Genomic DNA, 20,769 nt, shown 5'->3' with positions numbered 1-20,769 from the left:
GGCTAACTACAAAATGGCACTTAGGCTCATATGTGCTCAGTATTTATACTCTAGTGCAAGTCCTTGGATATCTTCTTAAAGGTATGTACACATGCATATTGATCTACATCCTCCCTCTTAAAGATTGCTCTTCATGCAAAAGAATATCAGAGATGAGCATGTATTGCTATGTACATCAGAAAGAAAATACAGTGTTCATGTCCAAGTTGCTTCATATCTGCTACAGGGTTTAGAGATTCCACCTCATATCGTAACTTAACAGGGATAGTCTGCAGTGCACAACTTATATCAGGAAGTTCTGGATTCGTAATAGGAACAGGAATGTCCTCTGGAACTTCCTCTGGAATTGGAACACCAGACAACTGACTCTGAGCTAGAGTCTCTCTCACAGGCTATTTGCTGTGGTATAGGCCTGGATACCAGTCTCAAATGTTTCTGATTCCACCTAAAAATTGCTTCTTCTGATTCTATAATGTACAATCTCTGCTATGGACAAATATTCTTCACGACACCAATCTGATCATAATTTATGGACGTCTGCACCCTTACCACTTCTCCCCTCTCATAATGGATTCAGCAGTCTACTGGTCTTATCATAGCAAGACTTCTGGGATAGGCATTTCCTCAACAGATTGCTTTTCACTAACCTGTTGTTCTTGACACATGGAATCAACAACTGACTACTGATTGGTAATGTGGTTCTGGTTTGTCTCAACAGAAGTCTCTGAGCAGGTGAACCAAGATGTTTATCATGAGGACTGTTTCTGAGATTTAAGAGATTCAGGTAAACATCAATATTATCTCATTTTGACTTCTCAAGTAACTGTTTTGTAGTTTGCACTGCACGTTCTGCCAAACTTTTTGACTGCAGGTACTCTGGACTACTTGTGACATGAGTAAAGTTCCATTCTTCTGCAAATCTCTTGAACTGTTGGCTTGTAAACTGCGTGCCATTTTCAGCAATAACTGTGTGGACTACCATGTACTGCAAAATGACGCTTCATCTTAGTAATGACAGTACTAGATGCTAGGTTAGGAAGTAAGTAAATCAATCTCAAACCAGTTGGAGTTAGAGTCTACTAACACCAAATAATGCTGACCATTTCACTTGAAGATGTTGGTGGCTACTGTAGACCAAGGTAGTTCAGGAATCTGGTTAAGCTGAAGTGGTTCTTTCTGTTGATGAGGCTTTGTACTATTACATACTGCACAAGAAGAAAGTACTCTCGATGTCTTGTGACAAAGAAGGCCAAAATACTATCTCTCTCACCCTTCTTTTGGTAGATTCTGGTCCTGGTAACCATGATGCAAGATAATAATGTACTCAGGTTGCAAGGATATTGGAACAATAACTTTCAGAATTTCATAATGATATCTTTGTCCGACAAAATCTCATCTCTGTATGCAAAATAAGGTTGCACTTCTTAAGGTAAACAAGATTGCTTTGACAGCAGTCTTTGACTGATAATGTGGTTGAGCCTTTGTAAAACTGGATCTGTGGCTGTGGGATCTCTCAGTTTATCAAGACGTGTGGAAGAAAAGTTTCTCACTTCCATGACTTCAAAATCATCAAACAGTTGAGAACCTTGATTGTCATTCTGTTCAGTGGTATTTCTGAGTGATCTGGATAATGTATTAGTGAGATAAAGAAGTTTGCTTTTGCAATCTCAACATCATGCATTGTAATCTGGCTGGAGCAGTGTGCATAGGCTTTCTCAGTATAGTGACTAGAGGCTGATGATCTGTTTCAATTTGGATAGGTCTACTGTACACATAATCATGGAACTTGGAGCATGCAAACACAATTGCCAAAAACTCTTTCTCTATCTGAGCATACTGCATTTCAGCTTAGGTGAGAGTTCTGAACGCATAAGCAACAGGTTGACCCTCTTGTAAAATGAGACCAAATTTCAAAGCATCACATGAAAGAGTAACTGGTTTGTGGATGTCATAATATCTGAGAGGAGGTGGACTGGCAATTCTCTGTTTCAGGACATCAAATGCTCTCTGGTGTTCTAACAAGATACATCTTTACATGGTAGCTGTCTGAGTGGTGCAGATATTTGACTCAAGTCTAGAATGAACTTGCCTAGATAGATAATCATGTAAAGAAAACATTAAAACATTGCTGGGCTTGAACATTGTCTGGAGCTGGCATCTTGAGAATGGCTGTTTGCTTAGAAGGGTCTGGTTGTAAGCCTGAACTGATGAATAAATGACCAATGTAAGTGACTTCTCCTAGCCTGAATTTGCATTTCTGTGGATTGAGCTTGAGTCCCTTGACTTGCCCTTTCCGGAACGTTTCTGTCATGCTCAGCTTCACCACTACCTCCTACCAGTATGTTGTCTACTATAGTAGCACAAGGATACCCAGAAAAAAATTGCTTCACTGCACATCAAAAGACTTAATTTGCAGAATTTATCCCAAATTGCATTCTCAGAAGTCTGTACCTGCCAAATGGAGTACTGAAAGTAATTATCAACGAGGATTTCTTGTCAAGCAGAATTTGTCAAAATGAACTCTTTGCATCTAAGACAAAAAAACAGTGGCATTTGGCATCAAGGCTGCCACTTCAACTGTGCACATTGGATGATGAGGTATTTTTAATGCCTTGTTCAAATCTTATGGGTCAATAAAAATTCTGATGTCATCTGAGCTTTTCTTATGAGATACCACCATAGGAGATACCTACTCAGTTGGAGTTTCAGCTGAACAAATCATTCCTTGTTGTACCATTTTATCTAGTTCGGCTTTAACTCTAGTCTACATAGCTAATGGAACTTTTCTGGCTGACCTGACAACTGGACTGACATCTGGGTCTAGCTTCATGGAGTATACAACTGGAAGCTTGACTAGTTTGTCTTCAAAAAGATCAGCACAGGTAGAAAAAATAGACTGGGCAAAATTAGACCAGTGGTCTTTTATGCTAACTTGGTGGACACTCTTCTTAAATGAAAGTATTCCCATTTTCAAAGAGTCTTTGAGCCCTAATAATGACTGGACATGCCTCTTGACCACATAAAATAATAAGTCGTAGCTTCTACCTGCAGAGTAACATGAAAGCATTACTGAGCCTTACTTTGGAATCTCTTCACCACCATAAGCAACAAGCTTTGCACACTTTGCCAAATCAAGCCTTTCACCAGCACTTACTCTAGCAAAAGTTTCAGCAGACATAACATTGCACTTTGAGCCAGTATCAACTTTAAGCTCTATAGGTTTGCTGTTTATCAGTACAAAATACTTCATTCTTGTCCCATAAATCAACTACATTGACTATTTCATTAAGCAATGACACGCCATCAACATAAAAAGAATGAGACTCTGGGTCATGGCTTTCTAATTGATCAACTAATTTCTTAAAATGTCCCCTTTCAGTGAAATAATGTATGGCTTTTGATTTACAAAATCTTTTGAAATTATTCAATTTATTACATTTGTGGCATTGTTGACCAAAAGCTAAACATTTTTCACTTTTAGATTCATGACTGTTGCCACAATTACGACAGTTAACAATGAAATTAGGGTGGGGCCCATGCTTTGAGTTGGCTGACTCACTCTTATGCTTCACTGAGGCTGTGTGGTTTCTGGAACTTGCTAGAAAGCTCTGAGAAGACCTACAAAGGTCCCTGCTAAACCCCATTGCTGCCATGTTCTTGGGCCTGTTTCTTTTTATGACATGCTGCATTCTTTCAACATGAGTTTTATCACTGTGCCTTCTAGAGCTATTTTCATTTGTAAGCATATTTGTGTGCTCTTCTGTGAGCTCATGTATCTGATAAATCTCAATGACCTTATTCAAAGTTAAATCACTGTCACGAAGCAAAATCTTTCTCACAGCATCATCTTTAATACCACGCACATGTCTGTCCTTTATCAACTCATCCCTTAAAGCACCAAATCTGCAAGTTTTAGCTTTATTTCTCAAGTCGGTTATATATGCAGCAAAAAGTTTCACCTGGCTTTTGATGTCTTGTGTAAAATAAGTGCCTTTCCATTGTAACATTTGTCTGGGGGGGTTACATATTTCTCTAAATTTATGTTTTAAACACTCGCTTGACTCGGCCTATACAACAATATGACATTTTTCCTCCTCTCCATCATAAATAGCAGGTACATATGTAAATGAACTTTCCCATTCTATGGCTTCTGACCCAGCTACATTAAGTAGAATAAACGCCTTTGTAGGGTCATCTTTATCAGAAAATGCAGCCTGTATGAAATTGTCATACTCTTGCTCAAACACTCTCCAGTTCTCAGCAATATTATCAAACACTAGTAGTGATAATTTTCGAAATTCGTCTGCCATGCCAACAAATTATAGTAAAATACAATGCAGCCCAGGTCCACTTGTAATTATACGAACATGCACACACAGGCAGCACTTGTAATAATACTGAAATGCACAATAAACTCTTCAAAATACTGTACTTTGCAAAATATGCTCTGAAATGGCTGTACTTTTGTGAAATAGCTTTAGTGTAACACTGCACAAACATGCAAGCACTTCATACACTTCTAATAAGTCGGATAGCCCCAGTTAATACGAAAAAGTACATGGTTAGCAAAAAATGCGGTCTGTATTCTTTTTTAAATTTTTTACAAAAAAGAAATAGTCTGAGCAAGCTGAACATTAGAAATTCATTTCTGGCCTGTTTTTTGCAGATTATATATGTAGCAAGGAACGGTCCACTTCTGTGTATACTTTCAACTGTAGCTAGATGCCTCTTGAAGTCAAAGTAGAGCAACTGGAGGTCTTTCTGGCCATTAGATATGCCTCTTCTGACATCATGTCCTTTAGAAATCCCAGTTCTGACAACATGTCACTCATCCCTCAATACTTAGAAGACAAGCAAGGTGAGGAAGTTTGTTTAAGATGCTTTATTGTATAAAAGCACACCAGGATGGATAGCAGCATCTTTAAATATGAACGAACTAACTAACAAACAGAGCTTACATACATCTCAGCAGCCAACTACAAAATGGCAGTCAGGCTTGCATGTGCTCAGTATTTATACTCTAGTGCAAGCCTTTGGATAGCTTCTTAAAGGTATATACGAATGCATATTCTACAGTATCTTTTGATATACTGTTTGCTGTTTATAAACTTTTTTTCTCCCCAGTGTCTGCCAAGCATAGTCATCCTATTTGCTCTCAGTAAGGGATGGTCACCAGAGGCCATCATCCAGGCAGCCATTTTCTACTTAGATCCAAGTTCCCAATTCCCCACACCAGTGGATGGGTTTAAGGCGCAACACCAGCCTCCCAGGCATGCATATTACTGTGCATGCTCAACATTAGTCACAGCATTCACTTCTTGATATTCACACACTCCATTACAACTCAAATGCTGGTGGCATACCAAAATTGCACCCACTCTAATGTCTGTAGAATGGTTGGCTTAGTTTTATTCCTCTCTCTAGGCTGCAGCAGTTGACTTCAACCACTCAGTCTCATCCTCTCTCATTTGCTCCTGCAGTTGATCCAGAATTTTTAGAAGCATTATCAGAAATTCAAACTGTACATCACAGAGCTGACAGGCAAGTCATGTAACCAGACTGCTGCTTTTGAGTCTTTCAAGAAAAGCGGTATTTGTGTTAAGTGGTGTTTACTTGGTTAACAAGTGAATTAAAAAAAACAATGTTCCAAGGTCACTGCTAAAAGATGCCTTTTTGGTATGTGGATGTATGGTTAACAAAATAATTTAAAAATAATTTTCTATGAACTATGATATTTTACCATGATAATTCACTGCCTATGTCATAACTGCTCAGACTTATACACCTACAGTTAAGCAGAATTGTTTGTTTGTAACTCTGTCCTTTAATGTAAATGTCATTGTTTTACAATATATCAGTGGTTTGTCATACAGGATGAAATTATTTATTCCAAAAGAAGCTCTGATGCCAAACCATTTTCCAAACTGCTCACATCACAAGTAATTTTCAAATTCCTTCTAATTAGAAAAGACTTGTGTTGTCAAAAATTGTCCTTTTTTTAAGTGCCATTCTGCCTGTCCTCAAACGTCTTGGCATCTATGTAAGAAGCAAACATACGTGGACCTGATCTGTATTGAAAAAAGTAGATTCTATGCTATGTACTAAGAAAACTGATCATATTGTTCACAGCTTGCAGTTGAGTAAGAAATTGTATAGTACTTTAATTAGGGACCTGGGGACCCAAGTTGATAGCAATCTCTCATTTGACAACCACGTGGCCAAAGTGGTTAGAAAAACATTTTATATAGCCCACCTAATCATGAAGGGATTCACATCTAGATCAGGGGAGGTCATCGTGCCTCTTTACTCATCCCTCATCAGGCCCATAATTGAGTACAATGCCCCTTTTGGGATGTACCTTACCAGACACCTGCAGCAACTGGAAAGACCCCAAAAGTACCTCACCAAGAGGATCAAAGGGCTCAAACAGATGCCATATGCTGCCCGGTTAAAGAAACTCCAGCTCTACTCAGTGGCATATCACCTGTTCAGAGGCGATCTGTGCCTGACGTATAAAGCCATGTCCAACCCAGAATTAATGGACATGCTGCACCTAAGAAAATCCAAATCCCATCGAGCCACGCTACCGAGAGACTTGAACCTCAGCACTGAAATATATAGGACATGCTGGAGGGACAGATTCATAACCCAGAGGCTCCCTTCACTCTGGAATAAAATCCCAGTCCAGGTTAGGCAGAGTCCCTCACTGACTCTCTTCAAGAGGAATCTTGATGAGTGGATGGGAGATCGTAGGTTTACCCCGGGTATCACTTCTGTGTCACTGTTAGACAGAGGCACAGTATACTAACCTCGAAAAAGGGCATAGCAAAATAAATTTAAAATGGGTGGCGAAAGCCAAACACATTCTGGCTAGGCTTATAAATGCCCTAGGGCAGATAGCCTAGTATGAACCTATGAACCTATGAACCTACTAGTTTAAAGGTCAACAATCTTACTTAGACATACACCCAAAAGGAGAAAGAGGTAAGCTAGGTAAGGGAATAGAGTTAGTGTTGTGTTGATTACGTTAAAATTAGACTAAGGACTAGGTAAGGGAATAGGTTTAGGGTCGTGCAAGTGTTCTTGGCTTAGGGTAAGAGTTACACCTTTGTGGGGGGGGTTATTGTCATGCATGTGTTGTGTGTCTGAGATGTCTTGTGTGGAGAGATTCATGAAGAAAAGTTTTACTAAGGTAAGGTGTAGGGTTAGGGTAAATGGTATGGGCAGGGGCAGGATTACTGTAAGTAAGCATTAATAGGTTTGCCCCCCACAGCACCTTATTTATTTTATCTTATTTTTTAATTATTCTTTGTTGACTGAGTTAGTCCCACTAGGCTAGTAGTGTCTTTTAGGAAAGACACAAGGAAGCATTGATACTAGGGGGATTTTGGCCCGGGCATTGTGAAACTTCCCTTGCTCTTTCCAATAGGTGCCATGGGTTCTTTTAGATGCACCTGAACTACTACAAACTCAGATAGCTGGGGCCTCGGTTTAACGTCTCTTCTGAATGGCAGCACAGTCAAAAGTGCAGTACCCCCCCTTTGTATAGCACTGCATGTTATTACGAATGTGTGTTAACCCCAACTCTGCTCAAAGCCCTGACAAGTCACTGTAAGTCAACCGCATTCACACATGAAGAAAAAAAAAACACACTGCACCTATAAAAGTATTAATTTGACTATATAAAAACAACTACAGCTGTGTAAGTCAACCCCTTAGAAATAAAATGTAAGAAAATTAGAATGAAAAAACATAAAATAAAGAATACAAGTTAAAAAAATACCACTCACAACCATCCATTTGGAATATGGCTTTCCCAGGAAAGTGGATCAGATTATAATCAATTACATTACATTCATTAGATTCCATTAAAACTGTGTCACAGTGATACACTGAATAACCCTGTTGCCTCATATCAAGAGTACCTCTGGTCTGGTTCTCAGTTGGGGCGCCTTCTCTGCAGATTCTCTATGTTATTCTTGCATTTTTGTGGATTTATTCTGAGTATTTCAGGTTCCTCCCACAACCCCAAAGGCATGCAGTAAGTGAATTGGTGACTTTTAATTGTCTACGGATTTGCATGCAGTGTGTGTGTGTGTCTGTAGGGGGGGGGGGGCTGTGGTGTGTGATATGGAATAAAGTCCTGTCAATCTACTTTCATTTCCTGGTCCCTGGTAAGTACTGTGAATGACACAGGCTGCTCATGGGATCATTACAGCAGTCAGATATATCCAACAGCATTGAATGGGTGGATTTACTAAAAATATGTATAGTAATATATCTGGGCATAACTTACTTTGCATAACTGAAATGATACCACAAAATAATGTAATACTATGAAGATATTATCTCAGAAAAAGTTCCAAAAACACCCACAGTACAACGTGTAGAAGTCACAAACAGCAAGATTAGAAAACTTGATTCACCCCTTATCACAAAACTATTTCTGTAAGCCTGCAGTGCAAGATATTTCATGTATCACACACCAGGGCCTTTGCATATTACATGCACGCGCACCCACATGTATGCACCCATGTGCTCACCTTTATGCACACAAATACACCCCACATGCACACACCTTTATTTGGCACAATATGCATTATATCTGCTGCCTTTATCTATGAGAAATTAATTCATCACAATTAGATGCATGTTTAAATTATTTTTTTCAGCAATAACTCTTTAAAAAATTGGCCAGTAAATAGCATCCAGACAGTCAACCTGTCACAGAGAATGGCTAATAATGTAACAAACAAGAATCCCTATAGGAAAAAAAAGGAGAAAAAAAACACTAAACATAATACAGCTAGCAACTGCAAATATGCCAGTACGGATGCATGTTTACATTTTTTGTCATGTTATAATTACTCCTTAGGTTCATAGATGCTTACAAGGCTAATGACCATGAGGGAATTTTTAAGCTTATCCATGCATTCCAAATCTCTGCCAAGTTCTGGCACCCTTGATAACTGTAAGCAGAGGCTTGGGAGATTAAACATTTACAAGCAGTGGCCTGGGAGGTGAACTATTTACAGGGTGCCTGTGTCGATTACAGACATAGGTGCCAATCCAGGTATGAATTTTCTGTTCCCATACCAGTCGTTCAAGTTAGGGAAGTTGGCATAATGGTTAAGGTTTTTACCTTATAAACACAGGGTACAGGGTTTAATTCTCACATGGGGTAAATGGCTAGACTTAAAATGGCCCACAAGGGCGGTTAGCCAACTACTAATCTATGAACCTATGAATTGGGTTAGGGAGGAACTCTGCTTCACATGGATGGGGAGCCTACACTAGAGAAGTGGTAGTCCCTGGGATACATACCTGTCTCTCCTGCAGGTCCTATTTATGTTACAGGCAATGTTTAAGTCTTTTGAATGGGTCATTCTGGTGCTGTTTGTTTGTGAATATGCAGGAGGCCCATCAGAGTGGGGCCTGACAATGCCCTGTATGCCAGGCATAGATCTTCCCTCAATAGCCTGTAGGAGACTGAATACAAGGATAGGGCCTTGAGGCAGTCTGAATAGGACATTTTACTTATGCCCTGTATTCTTTTAGTGAGGAACCTCTGTGGACGTTCCATTTGTGCCTGGTTAGATACATACCAAAGGGATGTTGTACTCAGTGATAGGTCTGATGAATAACAAAAAATGACCAAACCACCAAATTGGCTCCAGTTTGGTGGTGTGGTCATTTTTTGTTATTTGTTAAATATGCCATCCTTCTTTTCATAGGTCTGATGAATGCCAAAAATAACGACTTCCTTGGACCAAGATGCCATACCTTTGTTAATAAGTTACACAACATAGAACTATCTCCTCCCTACTGTAGACATATTATGCTAAAGGATAGATTACTGTCTATGTGTGTCCCTTAGTCCCTGACTACTGGGTCAACTCTAAGGGATATGTTGTTAATATTATAGCTACCAGGGGTGGATGACTTCCCAAAGGATACTGTTATGCATTTCTTGGCATTTAGTTTTAGTCCATGGCTCTGACGCCAGTCATTTGTCTATGTCAGCCCTTCCTGAAGAATGTTTGTTTCGGTGTGGGATGCAATGACAGCTCCTAATTTGCAATCATCTGCAAATTTACTCAGCCAGACACTATTGACATTGGCCGTGACTCAGAGAAGTAAATGCTAAAAGGAGTGGTCCAAAGACGATCCCTGAGAGTCTCCACTTGTGACTTGCCTCTATGTAGAGGTGGACACCCCAATTCTAACTTCCTGGGTCCTGTCTGTGAGCCAGTTGGCTATCCAGTGGGTGACATATGGGTTTGCACCTAACCTCTCAAGTTTGTAAGCATTACCTTGGCCAGGTCAAGGTAGGAAGTGTAAACCATTTTGCTCTCATCCATTGCTTTGATGACCTTCTCAAAGAAGTCCACTAGGTTAAGTAGGCATGACCTGCCCTTCATGAAACCCAACTGGGTTGGGTCCAGTGTCTGGAGGTTTGCTATAAATCATTATGGATCTTTTCCATGATAATTCTTTCTATGGCTTTGCATATAAGACTAGTGTGACTTATGGGTCTAAACCTTTCTGCAGAGGGATAACTGTTGCTATTCTCCATTCGAGAGGCACTCTCTGTGGCTTTAAACCATGTCTCAAGTGATCGAACAGATGTCAGCATTCTCTAGGGTAAAGAGAGTTTCTAGGGAGTGGAGTTTTTTGTTTAGACTCCTAGCATTGAGCAGTAATAAATTTAGATTTTCTTGGTTTTGATTTGCGATGGTCAGAAGTACTTTTAGTTTGACATTGCCTAAAAAGGAAATATGGTGGAAGACATTGTTTTAGCTAATATTCAAATGCCTAGAGGGGAGAGGTGCAGACCATCCCTGGCAAAGCAGCATGGTCTGTTGACTGTCTCCTTCCATGCTGACAAATATTGCACCCCCCTTAGAATGACAGCAGAAACTAAGCTGATTATTAAAGTCAGTCATCTTTTGTTTGCATTGTGTCATCATCCTTAGAGAAGGTAAAATGCTGCTCAATGCTAGGCTCATACCAGCCTGCAACACATATTCTGAGAGCACCATGATGTCTCTCTTCATATAGTCTAGGGGGGTATGTTTCAGATCATTCGCACCCACATGAACTGTGACTGAGTCATACATGAACTGTGACTTGTGGTCCAATGGCATGAGTGCATGCGTAATGTGACAGATCCTACCCCATGATACAAGTGGCCATGACTTTCTCCTTACTCAGCCTGGTGAGAGGGACATCAGTGTGTCTCATGATGGAGTCTCCAATGACCAGAATGTTAGATTGTGTTGTGGCTTGCCTTATGGGCTTAGAAGTAGAGGCTCCATGAGATGTGCTGAATGTGTTGATGTGGGTGTTGTTTTGAAAGAGTACATTTGGGGCTGCTGAGGGTATTTGTTATTTGTACTTCATCTAGGAGGTCTTTGGGGTTTAGGAAAGTTACATTTAAGTGCCTCAGCATATGTGGATCTTTATGTCTGCTTTGAATTGTGTGTGATGGGTGCAGTTTGTGTACTACTGACAACCTTATTGACATTGGGCGTATTTTTATGTGAGAGCTTTGCCTTCAGTGACATTGTGTAAATATATCTGTCACATACCATATCAGTTTGTTTGTTTGTCAGTAAACATGAGGCAATTTCTACATTGCCTCATGATGCCCATATCCGCCACGCTGGTAACGGAGCTACTCAGAAAAGTTCATATCCTTTTTTATTGATTAAACAGTTGGGGTGAGAATATAATGCAATATAGGGGTTAACTGGTTCGCAACTCTGAGGAAAGTGCTTGTCACTGCAAACTAGTAGTCCTGTGTGCAACTAGGTATTGCTGAAATTTCAGTTGTGCTTTTACAAAAAAAATGCCACTCAAGGTATCTGTGTTTATACAGGGCACTGCCAAACACTTGAGAGGAAACTAATAAGTAGACCATGAAAAATGAAAACTGATGTATTTAGGCAGATATTTGAAGTTAGAAATGAATCAAGCAGTACAAGGAATTTGCTTGTCAAGAATGATGAAAAGAGGGCATCACGTGAATGGCTATTGCCTGGCTACTACTAGTTCTGGTACTACCACAGCTTCACTCTGCTGGGATACAATGCTCCTTTGCTTCTTCTCTCACCAGAAGCAAAACATTAGCATCAATCCCAAGATGAGAAGCAGGCCACAGCCTGTTTTGTGATCCACAATCTTGTCCCAGATGATGTAAGGGTCTGTAGGCTCGTTGTAGTCTTTTCCTGGTAGATGCCTTGAATAGCAACCAGACCAATCAGAAACATCAAGGACAAACACTCAATAGCCAACCAGAAACAGTCAGGAATCAATGCACTCTGCTCCTTCTCTCACCAGGAGCAGAATATAAGCACAAATTCAAGCTGTCACCTATGAAGCAATTATTAGGCTTTCCAGTGATCAGCAGTCTCTAGAAAATAATGTCCCTTTGCTTCTTCTCTCACCAGGAGAAAACAGATGCACTAATCCCAATGTGACTATGAGAGGTAGGATGTGGGCTCTCCAGTAATTGGTGGTCTTGCAATAGATGTTGCAGATTTTAAAGGTAAGATGGAAAAATGGGTAATAGCCTAAGCACTGCAGTGTGTACTAAGCAGTTAAAATATGAAAGAGGGGGTTACTTAAGCATTATCTGTCTAAGTGGAGGACCATTACTTTTAAAAGAGCAAGATATATTGAAAGGAGGTGGACACTTTATAGGTTCATAGGTTCATACTAGGCTATCTGCCCTAGGGCATTTATAAGCCTAGCCAGAGTGTGTGTGGCTTTCACCACCCCTTAGGATGAGAATACTATACCCATTAGTTTGCTGTGGCTCTGTCCAGCAGTGATACAGAGATGATTCCCGGGGTAAACCTACGATCTCCCATCCACTCGTCAAGATTTCTCTTGAACAGAGTCAGTGAGGGGCTCTGCCTCACATGGACTGGGATTCTGTTCCATAGTGTAGGGAGTCTCTGGGTGATGAATCTGTCCCTCCAGCACGTCCTATTTATATCCGTGTTGAGGTTTAAGTCTCTTGCTCTCGTGGCTCTGGTGGATTTGGATTTTTGAGGTGGAGCATGTCCATTAATTCGGGTTGGACATGGCCTTGTATGTCAGGCACAGATCACCTCTGAGCAGACAGTATGCGACTGAATAGAGCTGGAGTTTCTTCAGTCGGGCATCGTATGACATATGTTTGAGCCTTTATCCTTTTGGTGAGGAACTTTTGGGGTCTTTCCAACTGCTGCAGGTGTCGGGTAAGGTACATTCCAAATGGGGCATTGTACTCAATCATTGGTCTGATAAGTGAAGAGTACAGGGGTACAATGACCTCTCCTGATCTGGATGTGAATCCCTTCATGATCAGGTGGGCAATGTAGAAGGTCTTCCTAACCACTTTGGCAATGTGAGTGTCAAAAGAGAGGTTACTGTCAACTTGGGTCCCCAGGTCCCTGATAACTTCTTCCGTGTTTAATGGATTACCACCTATGTGGTAATTAGGGGTTACCTTGTTTTTCCCAAAGGGTATGACTATACATTTTTGGCATTTAGCTTAAGGCCATGGCTCTGGCACCAGTTATCCATTTCTATGAGACCTTTCTGGAGGATGTCTCTGTCTGATGGAGTGTCAATTATGGTGCCCAGTTTGCAGTCATCTGCAAATTTTGTCAGCCACAATCCCCTATGTTTGCCTGCACTTCAGAAAAATAAATGCCGAACAAGAGGGGCCCAGGACTGAGCCCTGTGGGACACCGCCGCGTGACCGGCTTAGAGTCTGACATGGCACCAGCAACTCTAACCCTGTGTGTTCTGTCCTTGAGCCAGTTTGCAACCCATCTTGTGACATATGGGTTTACATCTAAGCTGGTGAGCTTTTCTATGATGCCCGAGTGGGGTATTGTGTCGAATGCGTTTGCTAGGTCAAGGTAGGCTGTGTGAACTGCCTTACCCTCATCAATGGCCTTAGTGACTGTTTCGAAAGTCGACCAAGTTCAAGAGGCAGAATCTGCCCTTGACAAAGCCAAATTGGGTAGGATCCAGTGTCTGTAGGTCCCCAATGTCTTTATTTATGAGTTCCATTATGATCCTCTCCATAGCTTTGCAGACAAGGCTCGTCAAGCTTATGGGGCGGTAATTTCCAGGGTCCGTATAAGCACCGCCCTTGTGGAGTGGAACCACAGTTGCCGTACGCCATTCTTTGGGTACGTATCCTGTAGTAAGGCTAAGATTAAACAGCAGCCTTATGTGTGGGTTTAGTTCCTCATTGAGTTCATGTAGCACACAGCCGGGGACACCGTCCGGTCCCATTGATGCTGTGTTTTTTGCTTTAGGGAGAGCAGCTCTCACCTGGGCATCTGAGATGTTTGGGAGGCTAGACTCTGGTGGGATAGATATTTCTCCTTTTGGGGGGGGAGGGGAGAAATTTGCACTGAACCTGTCTACCAGTATGTTGGCAATGTCTGTGGGTTCAGTGATTTTTTTATCATTTTGGACTAATTCTGAGCATATCTGGGAGTTTCCACCCAGGTTTCTAACATAGCTAAAGAAGGCTTTATGATTGTCTTTTGTGCCATTAGCGATTTTTCTCTCAAAGTTGGCCTTGGATGATTTTATGAGTGATCGTAGTTTTTTGCTAGTATTGATCAGAGATGCCTTCCCATTTAGGGATTTTGCTCTGTCATGTAGTAGCTTTCTCCTCTTGTTGTAGAGTTTGTTTATGGCTGGAGTCCACCAGACCGGCGCCTGCCTTTGGTGGAAAAGGTCTTGATTTTATTAGGGATTGCTTGATCCATACATTCCTGGAGGTGCTCAGAGAAGGCATTTGTAAGGGTTTCAGCAGCTTGGGTTGTGGTTTCCACTGGCTCGGGGCCTTGAAGGATACCACTCCAGTCTTAAGAAGTGTGAAGTTTGCTTTTGAGAAGTTCTTCACTGTGGTCTTTTTGCTGGGGTGGGGGCGGGATGTGGATCTCCAGTGAGATTAATTTATGGTCTGATCTCACCAATGAGGGATATACTTCCGTGTGGAGCATTTTGTCCCCATGTTTGTGATGATCAGGTCTAGTATATTTTCTCCTCTTGTGGGAATGGTGGCTAGTTGTTCCATAGCATTTGAGTTTATGAACTCAAGGAACCTTTGGTCTAGGGTGTTGGGGCTTGAGTAATGTTCCCAGTCTATGTTTGGGTAGTTGAAGTCACCCAATATGATGGTGTTTGGAGAGACATTTATACTCTCCAGTGTCTTCAGGAAGGCTGTGTGGGTTTCCTGAGTTTGAGAAGGTGGTCTGTAGCATGTTACAAACTGTAGGGCAGTTTTACCTATGGTTAATTGCACCTGGATGGAATTTTTATTTTTATTTTTATTACTTTGTATTCTGGTTCTCAGGAATACAGTGGGGTGGCCAATAAACTGAAATAGTTGAAGGGGAGTGATTTCACAAAATGATAATTTTGTGCTTACTCACAAAAGCCAATGAAAAGGGAGAGGGAAGGAGATATATGGTCAAATTAACACAAGGAGAAGGCAAGTAGAAAGACACTTGAAATTATGAAAACAACACCGCCAGTGTGGGAGGGTGGAAACAAATGTCTGTGTGACTCACAAGAGACACAGCTGTGGTCTCTTCTAGTTTTAATATGCAGTTAAAAGCAGAAGGCAAGTAAAACACAGTATAAAGAAAACAAATCACAATATACAAAATAGAAGAAGGCAATAAAATAATACAAAATAGAAAAAGCACAAGCAAACTAACCTTTCCCTCGCAGCAAGTTATGGCAGAGTCTGGGTGACCTTTTCCAGTAAGCCTTTCTATGTAACATGTTTTTGTTTTCTGCTGTGAACAAATTCATTCACTTTCATTATGTAGCATTTGAGCTAAATTCACTGTCAGCTACTTTGTTGTTTATTATTTGGGTTAAATTTGCATTGATTTGGTGCAAAGAATTTTATTTATTTATTTATTTTACATTTGTAAAAATGTGTAGAAACAGGCAACCTGATGTCCAGATAGTCAATACTAACCACAGGAAACAAAGTCCAAGTTTCTTCTTTAACGTAAAAGTGTTTTATTTTTCAAAAAGACAACGTTTTCGCCGTGACCCCTGTCACAGCTTCCTCAGAAGAAGACAAGTAAAACAGCTAAACTGGTCTGTTCAAATACTCAGTTAACAGGAAGTGACAAATAATTGCACTTCCTGCACTAATTTGACTCAATAAAAATAATGAATAAAATCATGAATAATCATAAAACTCCATTGAATTATCTATAAATATTGTATGATAAAAGACAAATGTGTGAATTAGATATAAGACATCTGTTTTCTACACAAAAATCAAGTAGTACTTTGAATGAGATGAATATTTCACTTGCACAACGTGAATGGCTAAAAACCTGGGTTTTAACTGTCAGGTTTTTGAAACCTGACAAAGGAGGGGGCTTGGTAGTGTTCGACAACGTTCAATACACAGAAAAAATGATGCAAGTGTTATCATCTGATGCCTATGTTACTTCTTCCCTTAATGAGATTAATGTAGTTCAAGGTCGCATCTGGTATTTCTTGACCTTTCTAGCAGGCAAAATAGACTTAGAGACATACAACTATATTGACATTATTCAGCCAAAGTTGCCTGTAATGTTCAGAATACCCAAGATACACAAAGACCAAAAGAATCCTCCCATGAGGGCATTAATAGATGGTAGGTCTTCTATGACCTACCCCTGTTCAAAATTGATAGATAGTATTCTATCAAAATATGTAAAGAAAATACCTACTATTTGCAAAGACTCCTGGTCTTTCTTACGTGATATCAACAGTATTAAGTTTGACCTTGAGTGTAACTTTTGACTGTGGATGTCATTGATTTATATACATCCATCCCTCACAATGAGGCAGTTGAATGGATTCAACTGCTTCTTAAAGACTTAAATGCACCACAAGTGGAGATTGACGTTGTAACAGAACTGTTGAGCATAGTACTGTCATCAAACTTTTGTTTTTGAACATAAATTCTATTTACAAAAATGTGGAGTAGCCATGGGCTCCTTGGAGCCAGTGTGGCTAACCTGTTTGTAGCCTTTGGGAAAACCTTTATATACTATCTAATGAAACTGTAATGCAGAAGATAAAATATTACACTAGGTTTTTGACATATTTATCCTTTTAAAGGGAATGAAGTTGAAGAAGCAAAACTTTTGTAGACTATTTGAACAATTCTACACAATGGTTAAAATTTACTTATAGGTTTTCAACAATAGAAACAGACTACTTGGACGTGAGACTAACTAAAGAAGTAGATGAAGAGATTTATTTGTCTGGCATTTTCAGGAAACAGACGTACTGCAACTCTTTCCTGCACTACACTAGTCTACATCCACCTAGGCAGAAAAAATCTATTGTCAAAGGACAACTGGTACGTGCAGGCAGGATGTGTAGCACTTACAGCGATTTTAAAGCTGAGTGCCAATTTTTGAAAGGTATGTTTATAAACCGCGGATACCCTGTCCCTCTTTTAGAAGGGCTTATAAATGAAGTTGACACTAAAAGAACAAAAGGGTTGTATAAACCACTACTTGATCAATCTAATGTAGGTAGGTCTACTAATGATAATGAATTAGCACACAAAAATTCCTTACTAAATCAGCAGAGAAACTTTTCTTTAAGTTTTATAACCCAATTTAACTTGAATTCAACAGGAATTTGGGCCATTATCTTAAAAACTGGCCACTAGTTATTAATTCCGTTAACTTGATTGACAAGTTAGGTCAGCGCCCTATGTAATTTACAGGAGAAGTAATAATTTGAAAGAACTTTTACAGCATACTTCTAACACTTATGGTCACATAAGACCTAGAGGTTCATTTAAATGTGGATGCTGCAACATGTGTAAAGTGATGAGAACTGGAAATTCCTTTATAGTTAGGAATAAAAAATACAACATTAAGCAGAGGATTACTTGTGATTCAAAGTCAGTGGTGTACATTGCTTTGTGTAATTCCTGCCCTTCCTTTTACATAGGAAAACCAATCGAAACTAAAAGAGAGAATATACCAGCACCTTTATGCCATAAAAACCTCTTTTAGAGAATGCCTTAGCAAAACATGTTAGCAGTAACCCTGACCACTCTTTTTTTTGTTTTATGGGTATTGATCAAGTACCTTTAACCGATAGGGAGGCCCTTTCAGATAGTTCTTGAGTGTGTCGAACTTTTATGGCAGTTGAATTTAGATGCATTTAGGCTAGATGGCCTCAATGAGAACTGTAACATTTCATGTGTTCTTAAACTAAGGAGCTACTTTAGGTAATGCCTATATGTACATTATTTTGTGGGTTTAATGCATAATTTTTACAATGTTAATGTAAATGCACTAGTAAGAACATTTTTATGTTGTCTTTTATCATACAATATTTATAGATAATTCAATGGAGTTTTATGATTATTCATGATTTTATTCATTATTTTTATTGAGTCAAATTAGTGCAGGAAGTGCAATTATTTGTCACTTCCTGTTAACTGAGTATTTGAACAGACCAGTTTAGCTGTTTTACTTGTCTTCTTCTGAGGAAGCTGTGACAGGGGTCACGGCGAAAACGTTGTCTTTTTGAAAAATAAAACACTTTTACGTTAAAGAAGAAACTTGGACTTTGTTTCCTGTGGTTAGTATTGACTATCTGGACATCAGGTTGCCTGTTTCTACACATTTTTACAAGTTTGTTTGCTCATTTTTGACTATTTATTTTACATTTGTTGACCGGGGTAGTCCGACTGGATACATGTCCATTTTCAGCAGAGGACCGGGGAGAAAAGCTCCAAGATAATAATACACACTGAACATTTAGTTAATGCTAGTTTCAAGCAGATTACAGTCATAAGCAATTCCAGCATTTAGCACATATAGTGCTAATTTATTATAAAACACTTAACATAAGATTATTTTCAAAGTTAAACATACATAACATTACATTCAGGTTTAAGACACACTGAACAGTAGTTATATAATTGACCCTTCCTAAAATGGAGTGGTAGAAAAAAGTTAGAAGTAGCTGAAGGTAAGGCACCTAAGAAACAGAAAGGTCAAAAGTCTGGGTTAGTGCAAGGACATAACCAGTGTGTTTTGAAGTATTTATTGAGTTTGTTTTTGAATTGAGTTTAGGGTTGCCACCTTTTCAAATGCCCAAAGTGGGACATTTCTGGTACAAACATCAGACTTTGCAGGCCGAAACATACCCACGGCGAGAACAAAGGACAGAACTTCACTTTTTTGCCTAAATAAAAGCTTATTCTTGTAGCATTTTAGTTGCTTATCCTGTTTCTTAAAACATTTAAGTGTTTCAGATACAGAATAACTGTTTTATGCAGCTATTACATAAAAGACAGGAAACAATTTTGTCTTAAAATCTCAGGACATTTGCCATTTTTACAATTTTTTTTGCAGGACACAACTGCCCAAAGAGGGACTGTCCCTCGCAAAGTGGGACAGGTGGTAACCCTAATTGAGTTAGTGAGGGTTCTAGGGGCAATTATTTATTTATTTTGTTTTGTTTTTTTTTTTTTAATGGGAAAGTACAGCTGGGTACAAGAACCTTTTTCAACGAAGACCTGGGAAGAAAAGCTCCATACATTCTGCTATCACATTTTCACAACTTCTGCAAATACTAGATCATTACACATGTGTAACAATAATACATGAGATGTTATACATTTGTATTTTATAATAAGACACAGTACTACAAAAGAGATTCTGAATGTACTTAATACATGCTGGAATAGTACTTTGTAGGAGTGTCTACAGAATGCTTGCAGAAATATCCAGTGCTTGGGATCACAAGTAAAATAAGAAAATGAGCATCTGCTATCTGAGTGTGTCATTGTAGTTTCTACAATACCTCTGTTGTGTGCTCACATAAAGTTGTATAGATTTTTCACCCAACCTCACAACAGTTGGCAAATATTTGCATGCCTGTCTATGAGTTTTTGTATGATTGTACTCCAGTAACTGAAATAAGTAATCTTCTTATGTCCTACAATTTTCAGTACTTCATGCCTTCCCTCCAAATTTGAAACCCCTCCAACTACATTGCTTCTAAATGCACTACAAGATGGACACCTTTTGATTGAACCTGAACAAGTTCAGACGAGTGTGTTTGACCAACAAACTCCTTTCATATCTTCCACCAGCAGACTGAATGGAATACTCCTGAAGCCAACACAGGTAGAGGAATGCTTGCTCATGTGAGCATTATTGTTTAAACCACTGTATTTGAAAAAGATATAACAATTATTTAGACAAGTAAGCAAGCAGCAACAGACACTATTTTCTTGAAATAAAGTCATGGTTTGCCCTTATGAATTTTTTTTTTTTTAATGAGGAGTTACCCCACTTCCATTTGTGACTAGCCCTGCTGATCTCCTGTGCCTTAAGATATTTCCCTTTATCGGTACACTCATTTTTGCTATTATAATTAGAACATCAATGAGTCAAAGGCGATTTATAGCTGTGTAAGTCTCTGGGTGCCACATATCTGCTTTTTTCCCCACTCTGCAATAGCAAGTAGTAGCTGCTTCCTTGTTGTATCCATGCATGTCATACAGGTGCACTTACACCACCCATTGCCCTGCCATCCTGTCAAAAGATAAGTTTGCGTTATTCCAAGATGAACAGCTGACCACCTGCAGTTCACTTTTTCTTAACCAAACTATTCCTTAGACGTTCTGAACACATTAAAAAACTTTATAATCAGTTAGCCAAGACAGCTGATCTTTTACCAATTCAACAAGATGAC

General features: G+C 39.5%; 1 protein-coding gene across 3 annotated transcripts in view; it reads left to right on the top strand.

Annotated features, from left to right (window-relative positions):
- Positions 1-20,769, top strand: part of LAMA3 (laminin subunit alpha 3) — a 2,187,360-nt gene that overhangs the window by 1,458,030 nt on the left and 708,561 nt on the right. For all 3 annotated transcript variants that reach the window (XM_044065357.1, XM_044065355.1, XM_044065356.1), the window contains exon 29: positions 20,021-20,198. In XM_044065357.1, coding sequence (XP_043921292.1) covers positions 20,021-20,198 — 178 coding nt within the window. The remainder of the gene's footprint in view (positions 1-20,020; positions 20,199-20,769) is intronic.

The sequence above is a fragment of the Protopterus annectens genome, chromosome 3.part0 (genome assembly GCF_019279795.1).
Source record: "Protopterus annectens isolate FY-2018-M chromosome 3.part0, PAN1.0, whole genome shotgun sequence".
Classification (NCBI taxonomy): Eukaryota; Metazoa; Chordata; order Ceratodontiformes; family Protopteridae; genus Protopterus; species Protopterus annectens.
Note: the sequence above shows the minus strand (reverse complement) of the source record. Positions and strands in the feature narration are given on the sequence as shown.